The 13,295-nt window shown below is 47.0% G+C and overlaps 3 protein-coding genes across 4 annotated transcripts in view; 2 read left to right on the top strand and 1 right to left on the bottom strand.

Annotated features, from left to right (window-relative positions):
* Nucleotides 1-2,062, bottom strand: part of LOC109904765 (signal-induced proliferation-associated 1-like protein 3) — an 83,445-nt gene extending 81,383 nt beyond the window's left edge. Inside the window, exon 1 of one of the 2 annotated variants that reach the window (XM_031790459.1) lies at nucleotides 1,895-2,062. The gene's annotated coding sequence lies outside the window, so the exon portion shown is untranslated. The remainder of the gene's footprint in view (nucleotides 1-1,894) is intronic. The other variant, XM_020501910.2, reaches the window with a different exon arrangement.
* On the top strand, nucleotides 83-9,210 carry LOC116353701 (WD repeat-containing protein 87). The gene is made up of 9 exons (XM_031791411.1): nucleotides 83-151; nucleotides 3,147-3,332; nucleotides 3,544-3,840; nucleotides 4,022-4,279; nucleotides 4,434-5,946; nucleotides 6,085-6,937; nucleotides 7,090-7,301; nucleotides 7,356-7,409; nucleotides 8,258-9,210. Exons 1-9 carry the CDS (start codon nucleotides 83-85, stop codon nucleotides 9,061-9,063), a joined length of 4,248 nt encoding a protein of 1,415 aa, XP_031647271.1. The 3' UTR covers nucleotides 9,064-9,210.
* Nucleotides 9,211-9,636: 426 nt separating this feature from the next.
* LOC109904763 (mitogen-activated protein kinase kinase kinase 10-like) overlaps nucleotides 9,637-13,295 on the top strand; it is a 31,839-nt gene continuing 28,180 nt past the window's right edge. The window contains exon 1 of the mRNA XM_020501909.2: nucleotides 9,637-12,807. Within this exon, the coding sequence (XP_020357498.2) occupies nucleotides 11,808-12,807 (1,000 nt within the window). The 5' untranslated portion in view covers nucleotides 9,637-11,807. The remainder of the gene's footprint in view (nucleotides 12,808-13,295) is intronic.

The following is a 13,295-nucleotide window of genomic DNA, read 5'->3' as shown; positions in this document are numbered from 1 at the left end:
GGAGTAAAATCCTTGGTGCATTTGACTGCAGTGCATAACTTCACTTGTTGGCCCAAACAGCAGCCTACCCTATGACCTAAGCATGATCAACCCTCCAGGAGGTCACCAAACGGTGACCACTGATGACCTGAGAAATAGCCGTATCAACCAGGTAATAAATAGCCTGCCCTACTGTTTCAAGACTTTGCTTCTCGAGAACATTTGTCAAATATGTTGATCAAACATGAGACAGTGACAAAATTCCCTGACGGAAATGATCCAAAACTAAGTGTTTCAAATAAGCACTTCTATCTTTCAGTGACGGATGAATGAGGGGGACCTGAAGTTGTAATCTGAGACACCTGGTCGTGATTATTCAACATTAACTGTGGTATTCAGAACTTCACAAGTATGCACAGTCTTTCTAATGTCATTTCCTTCAAATTAAACGAAGAAGCCCCTATTTTTATCCCTGAGGAAACTACAGACGTGATGAGTGTAACGTCAGTGAGCTGATCTGAAACACCCTCTTTCTCAGAAGCAGGGAAGTTAGTGGCCTAGACCTTTTCCTCACCAGTTCTGGCCTTATCGTCATTCTATTAGTTACAGGGAATAAGCAACAAAAATAAATGGTTATGCGTTGTCATATCTATGCTGCCCCCTGGATGAAAGGTCTATTCTAATATTTGACGTGTTATTTCCTGCGGCATCCAGCTACATTTGGACTAATATATGATGACACAGACTCTTAACCCCCCCTTTCCCACTGCAACGCATGCACACCCACCCACCCAACCAGATCACTTTGAACAAGGCAGGTGACTTTGAATCAGGTATCAGATATTTTAACATCACACACATACAAGCTCCATTCCATGGATATTGGTAACTTACAAATGCCTAGCAGATAAGATGGTGTCATGTGGCTGACAACTGACCTTAACATTTCACAATGACAGCTGATCAACATTGACACTAATGTGTACAAACAGGGTCTGCATGGTCTGCTTAGCTAGCATTCTGTTAAATGAGATTAAAAAGTCATACACTTCTTTACAGTTTACATTTTTATAATTGAATATAAGATGATTGAATTCTGTAAGACCACTTATGAGGGCTTTAGTTAGTACAATTATCTAGCTAGCTAGCATGCTAGCCAGTCACCCAATACTAGGATCACCCATTTTCAGTTACCTAGATAGTTAACTTGCTTGTTTGTAACATTTTACCCATGAATCACTCAACACCAAAACATGGTGGTACGCTGCCCAAAACAAATCCCCTAAAGAAAACGCAGTGTGTTTACATAAAACCTTTTATGAGAAATTCAGTCAAAACTAAACAAACATTAGCAACTTCCTACTGCAGCACTTTTCAAAATGCAAAGCTCGTTCAAGCTAGCTGACTTGGTTACATTCCCAACTACTGCTGTGTTTCACTTAACGAGACAATGGTGCCATTGTCTGGAACTTGTAGTTTTACCATTGTCGCGTGGCCTTTACAGGTGTGATTAACTCAGGTAGAAAAAAACTACAAACCCGGAGTATTCTAAATACTACGCGCATGCGTACTGAAACACGTCGGACCAGGAAGAATCGGGCATATTTTAGTTCATAAAACATTATTTTGGAGACTAATTGACATACTATGTTTTTAACTAGTTAACTGTATAATATACGTCTAGGTGAGACGTATATCCACTACATGTTTAGATAGGTGCAACAACGATTAAAAACAACCTAGTAGTATGCAAGCGGTTGACTGCAAAGCAGGCTTGTGAAGTTAGCTCGCGATGGCCGGTTGCAAGTAACGTTACTGAGTAATGCTAGCTAGTTGACTCGCCACTTTAATGTTGTTGAGCAACCTAACTATTACTAAAACTACTTTGGAAATACTACTTGTCAGTGTTTCTTACCTATCGACGTTCGACGAACTTATATCCCTTTAGAAATCCCCATCTCCTAGGAGAAACATTCACTGGCCAGTAGTCGACAGCTTGTTTCTGTCCCCGCTCACGACGTTGCCAGGAATGCTCTCCCGGAGTCGGATCACACAAGCCAACCGAAACCACCGTGCTGCGCTAGCACTCGATCTCACGCCGCACTGCGCCTGTGCGAGCATGCTTGTTGTAGTACCGATAGTAAATTTATGAGGGCAGTTATTCTACAACCATACATTCATTGCATTGAACACAGATAGACGTGTTAGTATGGCCATTGCAAAAAAATCTGTTGCAATAATGTCTCGGAAAAAACAACAGCGCTATTCCGAAATACACAGTTACATGTTTGGAATATAAAAGTTGCTAACTACATAGTGCCTGTAAATGATTTTTGCACTACGTTAATTGTCTATTTTCGGTTGTGGTCATAGAGTTGGAGCTAAGTTATTAGTAAATAGCGCAACCTTGTGGTAGTGAATTGTAATCAAAGCATTTTTACACGTCAATACAAAAATGTGCATACAGTGTTTGAACATTTTCTTTCGGACGGTAATGAAAACAAAAATCCCATCTGCGCCTTACAATGCTGCCTGTCACTATGACGCAAAGGCCTCGTTTTACTACTAAACTGCATGACATTATTTCCACGTCATCAAAGTCGTGCCAGAATAAATATATATAAGGCCAGTTTTTCAAGGAAAGAAAATAATGTAGTCTAAGTGAATAAGGGATAAAGTGCAACATGACGTCAATGAGAAGGATTGTTCCGGAATGGAAATATTTTCTTCCGCAGCTGAAACAAACTATAAAGGTATGGTATAACTTTATGGTCCCGAATGGCACCGCGGTCTAAGGCACAGCATCTCAGCGCTTGAGGCGTCACTACAGACACACTGGTTCAGTTCTAGACTGTGTCACAACCGGCCGTGATTGGGAGTCCCATAGTCCCAGCGTCGTCCTGGTTTGGCCGGTGGTCATTGTAAATGAGACTGTGTTCTTAACTGACTTGCCTAGTTAAGTAAAATGCTTTGACATTTTGTCGTTTATCATACCTGAATAGTTCTGACGTCATAGGAATTATTTTACTATTCCATAGGAAACGAATTCGAACTCCCATTCTTCTTCATCATCTTAATTCAAATCTAATTTATGATCATGATCTCATTATCATCATCTTAATCATCGTCATTACAATAACTTGACCATTTCCCATTCATATTTATAGGAAGTGAGTAATCCTGATGAAGATGAGGTGGAGGAAGAGACAGCCCTGTGTCTGGATGCCACTCCCGCAATGCAGTTCCAATACTCGTGTGCACAGAACTACTTACAGTGCCTCACCACCAACTCAAGCCTCAGTGGCACTGTGGTGGTGGGCTTCCAATGGGGACACACCATGACCTCACATCGGGTGAAAATGGGGCATTAAATGGGGATTTACAGATGTGAATTAAAAGATAATACTGTGCATAATAAAAAGTAATGCTATGCAATAACATGTTATTCATCCTGTTAGGCCAGGCCAATTTGTTCCAGGGTGGTATGCCATTGCATGATGCTCAAATAGAATTAGCAAAAACCTCAAAACTGCAAATCCATGAACCCTTACCTCCCTCTGTCAGATGGAGGTGTGGACAGAGAACCTGCGAGGGGATCTAAAGCACAACCTGAGCCTGCCCCTGGACAGGGGCTACCGGGTGGAGCACCTGGTCTCTGTGCCCAGCCAGCGGGTCTTCGTTGGGGCCTGCGATGACCTCTCTCTGCGCGTGTTCTCTGACCCAACGCAGGGCATGGCGGTGCTGTACCAGGCCAATTGCCTGGGCTCTGTGCTCTGTATGCACTACTGCAAGGAGACCGAGGAGCTGCTGACTGGCAGCATGGGCATCATCACCTTCTGGGGCTTCTGGACTAATCTGCAGGTGGGTGGGATGTTCAAGCATCCTTGATAGGAAGCACTACAGCCTTCTTGTTTTTTAAGATGAAAAGCATTTTCTCTTCCAACTTCTCTGACACATCCTTTTTTTTACTCAATTCCCGCACCTTGGTTGGACTGATAAGTAGCGACCATATTGTTTTCTCTGACATCTGACCTCTGCGCAGACCCACCTGGGGATAATCAAGGTGCTGGACTGGCACTGCACTTCCTTGAGGAGGGACACTACCATTAGTGGCCTGGTGACGGAGAGACAAGCGTCCATGCTTTACGCGCTCTGCAACCGCGGCATCAAGTGCTTTGACTTTGTGGAGAAGAAAGAGTACAGGGCTCTCAGGGGACACGGTCAGGGTACTCTGCGCTGTGTGTCGCCTGACTGGGTGCAGAGGTACCTCTGTACGGGCGACATGATTGGATTTGTACAGGTATGAAGGGAAGAGAATAAAGTAAAGCTCAAAATAAAAATGTCAACATTGTCTTACGCAGAAAGGATTCTGTACTGTATGTTCCTAAAGAGTAAACGTTCTGAAATACACTGAGATGCTTGGATTGTGTGTCATTAATCTCCTCTCCCTTCAGGTGTGGAGCTGGGATACTAGGAGCCTGCTGCAGGAGTTCAGGGCCCACGCCCGCTCCGTGTCCACGGTTCTCATGAGGCCCAGCACCCACACGCTGCTCACCTCCTCCACGGATGGCTGGGTGAAGGAGTGGAGCTGTAGTGGGGACCTCCTCCTCAAGCTCTTCCTGGATGACCCTGGGGGGGTACGCAACCTGTGGCCGCTGGGCGAGCACCGTATCCTCTGCCACTCCCCTTCGTCATTCTCCATCTGGAGGCTCCAGAACCTGTACAGGCTGTTTAATGACCCAGGCTGTGGGATGCAGCTCCTGAGGCGGGTCGAGAGCAGTCGGGGACAGGCACAGCTCCTGGCTGTGTCGCAGGATAGTATCGCCAGACTGATCTCTCCCGTCAGCGGGGAGTTGCTACTTCTCTCCTGGCCCTTCCTCCTCCTGGACCAGGCCCTGGGATTTGCCTACAACCCTAGTCGGAAGGAGTTGTTTGTGGCCAGTGGTAGTCCAGAGGTCCTGGTGCTAGACATGGCTTTGTGCCCTTGCACAGCTAAGCGGATCATCCGGACCTCCAGGGACCAGGACCTGGATGACAGCGTGATGTGCCTGGAGGCGGTGATGGTGGGTGGGGCGGAGTGGGCCGTGGTCAGCCCCCTACCCTGCCTGGTGTTCAGTGGCCACCGCAACGGGAAGCTCCAGCTGCTCTCCCCCCACCGACTGGGATGCCCCGCCAGGAAGGCCCATGATGGTGCTATCTTACAGATGAGCAGCCTGGCCGGGCCCAGGCCCCAGCTCTGCTGCTATGGCTCAGACAAGCAGTTCAGCATATGGGAGGTAGAGATGGGGGAAGTCCATGTGGAGGTCGCACCTCTGGCCAGGGTGAGTTGCTCCTCTGACCTGGTTCTCTCCCGACTCCTCTCTGGTCAGGTATTTGCTGTTTCCCCCAACTATAGTCTTCTCTTCTTCTCCTTGCCTAGTGGAGGGTGTTTGTGGATGGAGAGGAACCCCCCGACCTCCATCTCTTGCCTGGATTACTGCGCTGCTCTGGGGTTGGTGGTGGTGTCGGGACCTGAGGGCACTTTGGAAGTGTGGGAGACTCGGGGTGTGCAGTTAGCCGAGATACACCTAGGTATGCCGGTTAGTCAGTTGTGCTTTGCTAACACCCGTGGGGACCTTCTGGCCTGCTTTGGAGGCACCATCTGCATCATCTCCGGCCTACGCTACCTGCCTGCCAGGCTGCTGCAGCAGGTACTGGACCTGGCCCCTGTGGATGACATCCTAGAGGATCCCATCCCATTTCTACCTCGCTCCCAGAGCTGCTATGATATTTATTTGGTGCCACGGATGTTCCTGAAGCCTGGGCAGGCCACGCCAGAGTTGAATGAGACCCCAGCGGTACTTGATGTTGTGAGGCCAGAAAGCACAGGATGTAAGAATGTACTGGACGTGCTGAACAGGGACAGGAAGAAGAACCCTCTTATGATTCGGACACCAACTCCACCAATTGTAAAAGGGGATCAGCCAGGTGAGTGGATCAGCCTCACTTGTTATGTTAAGCAAAGTGACCACACTTAAAGTATTAGGGTGTAATTACATGTTTTATAAAATAGTCAGGTTTACATGTTATAAATTATAGTTAAAGCAATAATTTCCTTTCTCACAGGTTCCTGGTGCTGTGCTCTCCGATTGGTTAAAACGTTGGAGGAAGAATTGAATCTGGAGGACGAGCCAATGGAAGGGTCAGAAGACCGGGACAAGTCTCAAACACCATTCGAGCCTCTCCCCCCAGACACACTTCTTCTGGACTGGCCCGTGGCTCCAGACGGCTTCCTCCCCAACTCAGTGCTGCGTAACTGGAATCTGAAGCAGGAGCCACCCAAGGCAATTTTGCCAAAGGAGGCCAAAGCCCTTTGCAGAACATTGTCACAGTCAGAGGATGAACCAGAGCACTCACCAGTAGTCACCGCCATCCGTGCTAAGGCCAAAGAAGCAAGACTCAACAAACCAATCCCCATGCCTAAGCTGTTTGACACCCCAACCGAGTATGAATCCCCACCCGAAGATGATACTGGTGACGGAAATGAGCTTCTGAAGCATATCTCCGAGAGCATATGGCTGGTCTCCAGACCTGATGTGGATTTGGTGGAGGTCATGAAATCCCTGATGTTGACCATGGAGGGTATGGACAGTGATGTCTATGGAAACTGCACAGAGGCCCTGCTCAGCATGTTCCAGACCTACGACATCCCTGTGGAGATCATAAATAACCTCACCTCCTGCCTCCTAAAACATATCCAGAAGGGGAACCCCCACTGGAAACGCTTGGAGGCCATGAAGAACTTAGATCAGATAGATCACTTCCAGGACAAACACCTGTACTTGCTGGCGGAGGTTCTCCTAGACCCAGCAATGGAATTGCGGGAGATGGCCAAGAACATCTTGAGCCGGGTCTACGGCATTGACAACAAGACCAGCCTGCTGAATAGAATGCAGGCCAATGAAGACGTACCCAAGATGTGAGTAGTGCTCAAATCACTGGAACGGAAGGTGGTTGACATTTCCATAAAAAAAATTGGTCAGAAATCAACCACTTTTGTTAGCAGGTCATATTTATGCGTTTATTATTTGTTTATTTACTTCCCCTCACCACTCATTCCCACAACCACAGGCTCTATAAACATCTAGAAAGAACACTTTCTGATGATCTGGAACACAAAAAATCCACAGATGCTCCCGCCAAACCCATCGGCGGCGGAAGGCTGTCCAGGCCATATGTCCACAGGGACTCCAGTACGGTTTGCTTTGTTTCCCAGAGTAGTGTCATTTTGAAACGAAACATTTGGGTTATACTCTCTTTCAATTCATTTCAATACAGGACATGTATTTGACATCCAATTTTGAATTACCCCCCACTTTTCTCCTCTCTCTTCTCAGGGCCCTTCTTGGAGTGCACAGCAGAGGACAATGGCACTCCAAGCTCAGAGCAAGGTACAATTTGTGGATCTATAAGGCCCAATATGACTGTCATGACCAGTGCATTTGTTTGATTGCGTATACGATTGTCAACATGTTGCTTCCAGTGCACAATGTCAATGTTCATAATTTTACGTGATGGCTTAGTACTTTAAAAAAATATATAGCGATCCCCGTAAGCTCTCCTTCCTGGGGTCCAAACACATTAAGGCACTTACATTACAAACATACAACATTATTTTCAAACTTTTTCCTCAATATGCTCTGCAAGCGAATATATCATGTGTTGACATTATGTGATCGTTGGATATACTTGATATTGTGAATGCCAATCTGTAAAAACAACCTAGCATTGATGCCAGTCTCTTTTGGCTCTTTTTGCTATGTATATTACTAGCGAATGAGCAGTCCCTTTCAAAGTAGTGACTGACTGGTTCCCAAGCATCATTGGTCCTTCTCTTCTTGTACCCAGGGCGCTTAGCTACCACTCTCATCGCTCAGTACCCAATCAGGCCTCTGCTCTCCAGGGCAGTACTGCTGGTGCTTATTAAACAGGCAGTGTCTGCCAATGGAACACTTTTGATTTTAATCAGGGGGAGGCAAATGCAGATTTTCTGCCCTAATTAGTAATCGTGGTGTTTCATGGAGAGAAACCCTGGAAGTCTTTCGATGTGATGGTTCATGGGTGATGGTGTGGCAAGACATGATTCATCAAATCATTTTTTATTTTTGTATATTTATTTAATATATTATTTTTTAGCTTAATCATTATCAGTCTCTCCCCTATTTCTCCCTTTCCTTTCGATCTCCTCTCTTTTTTTATATTTCACTGTCTATTTCTGTCTCTCACTCTCTGTAAACAGATCACATGCGGACTCCTGACCTCCCTCTCATTAGGTCCCTTGGGTGTAACCATGAATCTTCTACCCTGAAAGAGGAGCCGGGACTCAGCCCACCAGGGGACGACTTCATGCGCCCCCACCGCTCACCAAAGAAATTCCGCAAATTCTCTCTGTCCACAGCCAAGTGGGACAGCATTGTGGCGATCCCGGAGGAAGGGCACGTACAGGTATATGACCCCACCATCATAGAACTCTACAAGAAATCCAAGCCCCATAAGCAGTTGTGCAGCCAGCTCCCCACCACCAAGGCCCCCAGTGACTCTGGGGTGAGCTCCATGGGGTTGAGCAAGGAGGCTAGTCTGGTGCAACTTCCAGACAGCCCACAACACCTCAGGCTGAAGCCCATCAAGGGTAAGGGAGACCCCAACTGGAGGGAAAGCCTGTACAAGCTTGTATCCCAATATGGCTTCCGCTCCCCAAGGGCCAGACTGACCACTCTTGGCCCCCTGGATGTCCCAGGGGCTGCACAGCGCAACTCCTGCACCCTGTCCCCTTTTCAGACCAGGAAGGCCAGCCAGGTGTCCCTGGGCCAGAGGGTGGTGCGGAAAATCCAGTTAAGGGAGTCGTCGTTTGAGAGGCCCGCCTCCCAGTTCCACCATGGGCTGCCCCTGCCCTGGCAGCTCAACAGCCACACCATGGACCCCTCTGGAGAAAGTATGTATGGGAGGCTGGAGGTGGACTGGGTGAGGGAGCCAATGGAGCCACAGAGAGGGAAGATGCAGAAAGTGAAGCTGCCCCCGATAATGTCTAGGTGTCATCCATCCTAATCACCAGGGGGCAGTGTGGGGCTACGGTTTCATTTAGGCAGTGTTGTATTGTCTCCAGATATCTGCTTGATAAACATCCCCCAAATTGTGATGGAATTGTAATGCATTAAGCTTGTTGTTGTAAGTTGCAATAAAATATATCTGTATACTTTCCTAGAGAGTATGTTGTGTGATAATTGGAGACACACACATGCATGCTCTCTCACACAAACACATGTGCACATGACAAACCCAGGCTACACAATTTTATGCACACACCATAAAAAAATATCTAATTCAACTGATCCACAAAGGATCAGCCTAATGACCTAGGCTACTTGACAATGACCAGTATAGGCTGCTTATTGTGCAGCAATGCCTTGACTATAATTAAAGGCTACCCATAAACATAAAAGTCTAACAGATAGAATATTTTAAAACCCTATTTTGTCATAATCAAATTGAAGCAAAAGTTAATTTGTTCATCCAAACTATGTCCAAACTATGACATATTAAGGGATATGTGGACGTAGGCTACGCAATAAACTACACTTCCCAGAATACAACGGCGTATTCCACCCAGTCCAGCCGGTGTATTTGGACACAAAGTCAGCCTAGATACTGACAGCTGCGTCTAGAAATGGCACGTCTTTTGGAGAAAAAAGCTATTTGATTGTGAAGGACAACTGGCCACCCGACTGACTCAGATGAGTAAGGACTCCAAGACTATTCATTTTGTGGAATTGGATTATGGAATCTGATGGTGGATATTTAGATGCGATCACACGCCCATGCGACAATGGCAATGGATGTTGTGATGCACGGTGTCCAGGCTTTTTTCCCGTAAATATTTGAATATTTAATATTTGGTTTATTTGAACCAGAAGACAAGATGCAATATACACATAAAGACTGGATTCTAATTATATTTGGCACTAAAAGGGACGATTAGGCTTTTATTAGGCCTGTTACATTATTATTATTATTATTATTATTATTATTATAAATGCCTCGAAGATGGTGCATCTGTCTATCATAGCCAAAGAAAACACGTTACCGTAGAGGATTAATCGCCTTATTTGAATCACGTCAACTCGGATCAGAGATACACAACTATTTGCAATTGGAATTACAGCGTGATGCCTTCACAAAACCCATCATTTATTGTTATGGTAGGCTATTTCGTTCTCTAACCTAGCGTGTGAAGGTGTCGAGAAGCACTGAAACATATTCCGTAGAGCCAGCAGGTGCGGGATCTTTGATCACAAATAACTGAAATGTGCAACATCGTATCCATATAAGTAGACAAGGCTATTGCTTATGGTTTTCAAATGTATCAGATGTTTTGAATGAGCATCGTCTTGTAGCCTACAAAATAAAGGTTAGATAATAATGGCAAAAACAGACCGTGCTGTACCAATGGTGTCTGTGTCTCTGGACTCTCTGCGCGTTCGTGTCGGCTCAGTGTATCGCGTTTATTGAAACATTACCGTGCGCAGAACTTAGGCCGGACAATGTAACAAGACGAACGATCAATCATTGATGTGCGCTGACTACAAAGATGCTAAATGTACAGGTACTCAATTGTCTTTGCCTGACTGCTGTCCGCCGTAATTCCCCATCTAAAAATGGACGAGTACGCTATTTAAGGACATTAAACTGGCTTATACGTTTATCGGTGTAGGCCTACGTGATCTAGAAGAGGCAGCATCAAAGTAGGGAAATATTTCAATCGATATTTCAACAAAATGCGAGGTCAAGACAAATTGCTGTAATTCATCGCTGTTAAAAAGCCAATGACCATGTAATAACGAGATGTCAGACAAGCGATATTCTTCTGCTCTGGGCTTGTTTGGAAACAACAACGATCCTTGCTCAGAGGATGTTAAACTATACAGATGACACTATTTAGAATCAGAATGTTTTGTTACATGTGGTGCAAATTGATCCACAAATAGCCTATTCAGATGTGCGATCTCCTTCAGTTGTCGTGTAGCTTCCTCGCTGTCGTTGGCCTCTTATAATCTTCAAGGAGAGGAGCTAGCCTCTTTAAATCGCTGAGTCAGGATCTGTCCTCAATGAGGCGACATGAAGTGCAGCATTGGCTGTGTCTTGTTACTCATCAGGGCAAAAATGTAAGGAACTAAAAATGGTAAGACGCCATAATAAACGCAACTGTTGTGGCCCACTCAGACCATCCGGCGCTTGCTGAATCTTGAGAGGGGGACAGTAAATACAAAAATACAATCAGTAGTCTAATATGACTACTGATTGTTTATTGAAACATTACATTATTGAAACAATAGATGCTCAGAGATACCCTAGTTGTAAAAGCAGTGTGCGACCGACCATGCTTTCCCGAGCAGCGCAAAGCTATACCACCCACAAGGACCTCATCTCACAGTAATGAAGAGGGTCCACTTTGGGGGTTTCCCAGGCCAGCCTTGACTCTCTGGTAGCTTTCTAGACCATACCATTGAAGAATAAACAGTAGCCTCTCTCAGGGATGACCATGGTTCTGCCCTGATTGCTTTTTTCCCCTTTAGAAACACACCCCAGAGAGAACCTATTGTAGAAATACATGTTAAATACACACTGCATTATACATGGTAGTACAGACTGCTACACACACATGATTGGTGACAGGAACTGGAACTACCCCAGTAAACGGGGACAGTGATGGGACAGTGGAGCTTTGGCCTGCCTGTCCACTGATCTGTCTCTCCTCTGGTTAAGGAGGCCTGGATTCGGCTGATGGGCCCTGCATGGATTTTGTGCGTGAGTTGACAGAGGGCAGGCCCACACCGCTGACCAGCAGCCGAGCAGCCATGGACCCATATGCCAGAGCGAGCAGCACAGCAGCCCCACTGCCCTGCACCAGCTGTGGGGGCTGCTGCGACCCTCCTCCCCCTGGCCTCATGCTCGTTGGTCCCCTTGGCCCCCCTTATGGCCCCCCTCTCTCCTCCATGCCCCCACATATGACCCCTGCTCCCCCGGTGTGTGCTGCTACAGCTGTCCAGGCTGAGAATGGCAGCAGCTGGAACTCCTCTTCTGGTTCTTCAGACTCCCACCCTGGCCACCAGGGCGGCTCTACCACTTCCAACACCTACTGGACGGCCGTGTTTGACTACGAGGCCACGGCAGACGAGGAGCTGACCCTGCGGCGCGGGGACCTCCTTGAGGTCCTCTCCAAGGACTCCAAAGTGTCCGGGGACGAGGGTTGGTGGACAGGCAAGATCCAGGACAAGGTGGGCATCTTCCCATGCAACTACGTTACTCGGAGGGACGCTGGCAGCTACCCGCAGCTAACCCCAGGAGGGCTGGTGGCAGGTGGGGTGCCTGAGGGGTGCCCCCTGGAGATCGACTTCACGGAGCTGGTGCTGGAGGAGGTGATTGGGGCAGGGGGGTTTGGGAAGGTGTATAGGGGGATGTGGCAAGGGGAGGAGGTGGCAGTTAAAGCTGCCAGGCAGGACCCGGACGAGGACATCAGCGCCACAGCTGAAAGCGTACGACAAGAGGCCAGGCTTTTCTGGATGCTCAGACACCCCAACATCATCAACCTGATAGGGGTGTGCCTGCGAGAGCCCAATCTCTGCCTGGTGATGGAGTACGCCCGCGGGGGGGCTCTGAACAGAGCCCTAGCTGGGAAGAAGGTACCCCCCAGGGTGCTGGTGAACTGGGCCGTGCAGATCGCCACAGGGATGGACTACCTGCACAATCAGACCTTTGTACCGGTTATACACAGAGACCTCAAGTCTAGCAACAGTGAGTATGCCAACACTCGTCTCCCACTCCACTCATACCACAGTGTGTCTGCTGCCATCTCAAAGATTTCATTTCTGACCCATTCGCTCCAAATGAGTCCTTTCCTATTTCATGTCAAATATAAAACATTTGGGGGCAAATCACACTCAGAATGGGAATACGTTCATTCTTTCCTTTGGTTTATTTGCATGTTGAATCAGCCATGCATACACATTTGATTGGTCAAAGACACATACATATAGGTCGTAGACGGACTGTATTCAAGCCTGTTTTAGTCCCAGTCTCCAGTTAAGGGAAGTATAGTATACGAAATCCATTTAACAGAGGATGGATGAGTGGACACTTACAGAATGTGCAGTACTGTACATACTGTGAGCCCGTGTGTTGATGGGTTCATTCAAGTGTCGTGTGGATGAAATGAAATAGGAGTTTTCTGGTTGACACACAGGCAGTTGAGTTGAGAATGACAGGGTAAGATCAGCCCTGGA

This window comes from Oncorhynchus kisutch, linkage group LG15, assembly GCF_002021735.2.
Source record: "Oncorhynchus kisutch isolate 150728-3 linkage group LG15, Okis_V2, whole genome shotgun sequence".
In the NCBI taxonomy this organism is placed as follows: domain Eukaryota; kingdom Metazoa; phylum Chordata; class Actinopteri; order Salmoniformes; family Salmonidae; genus Oncorhynchus; species Oncorhynchus kisutch.
Note: the sequence above shows the minus strand (reverse complement) of the source record. Positions and strands in the feature narration are given on the sequence as shown.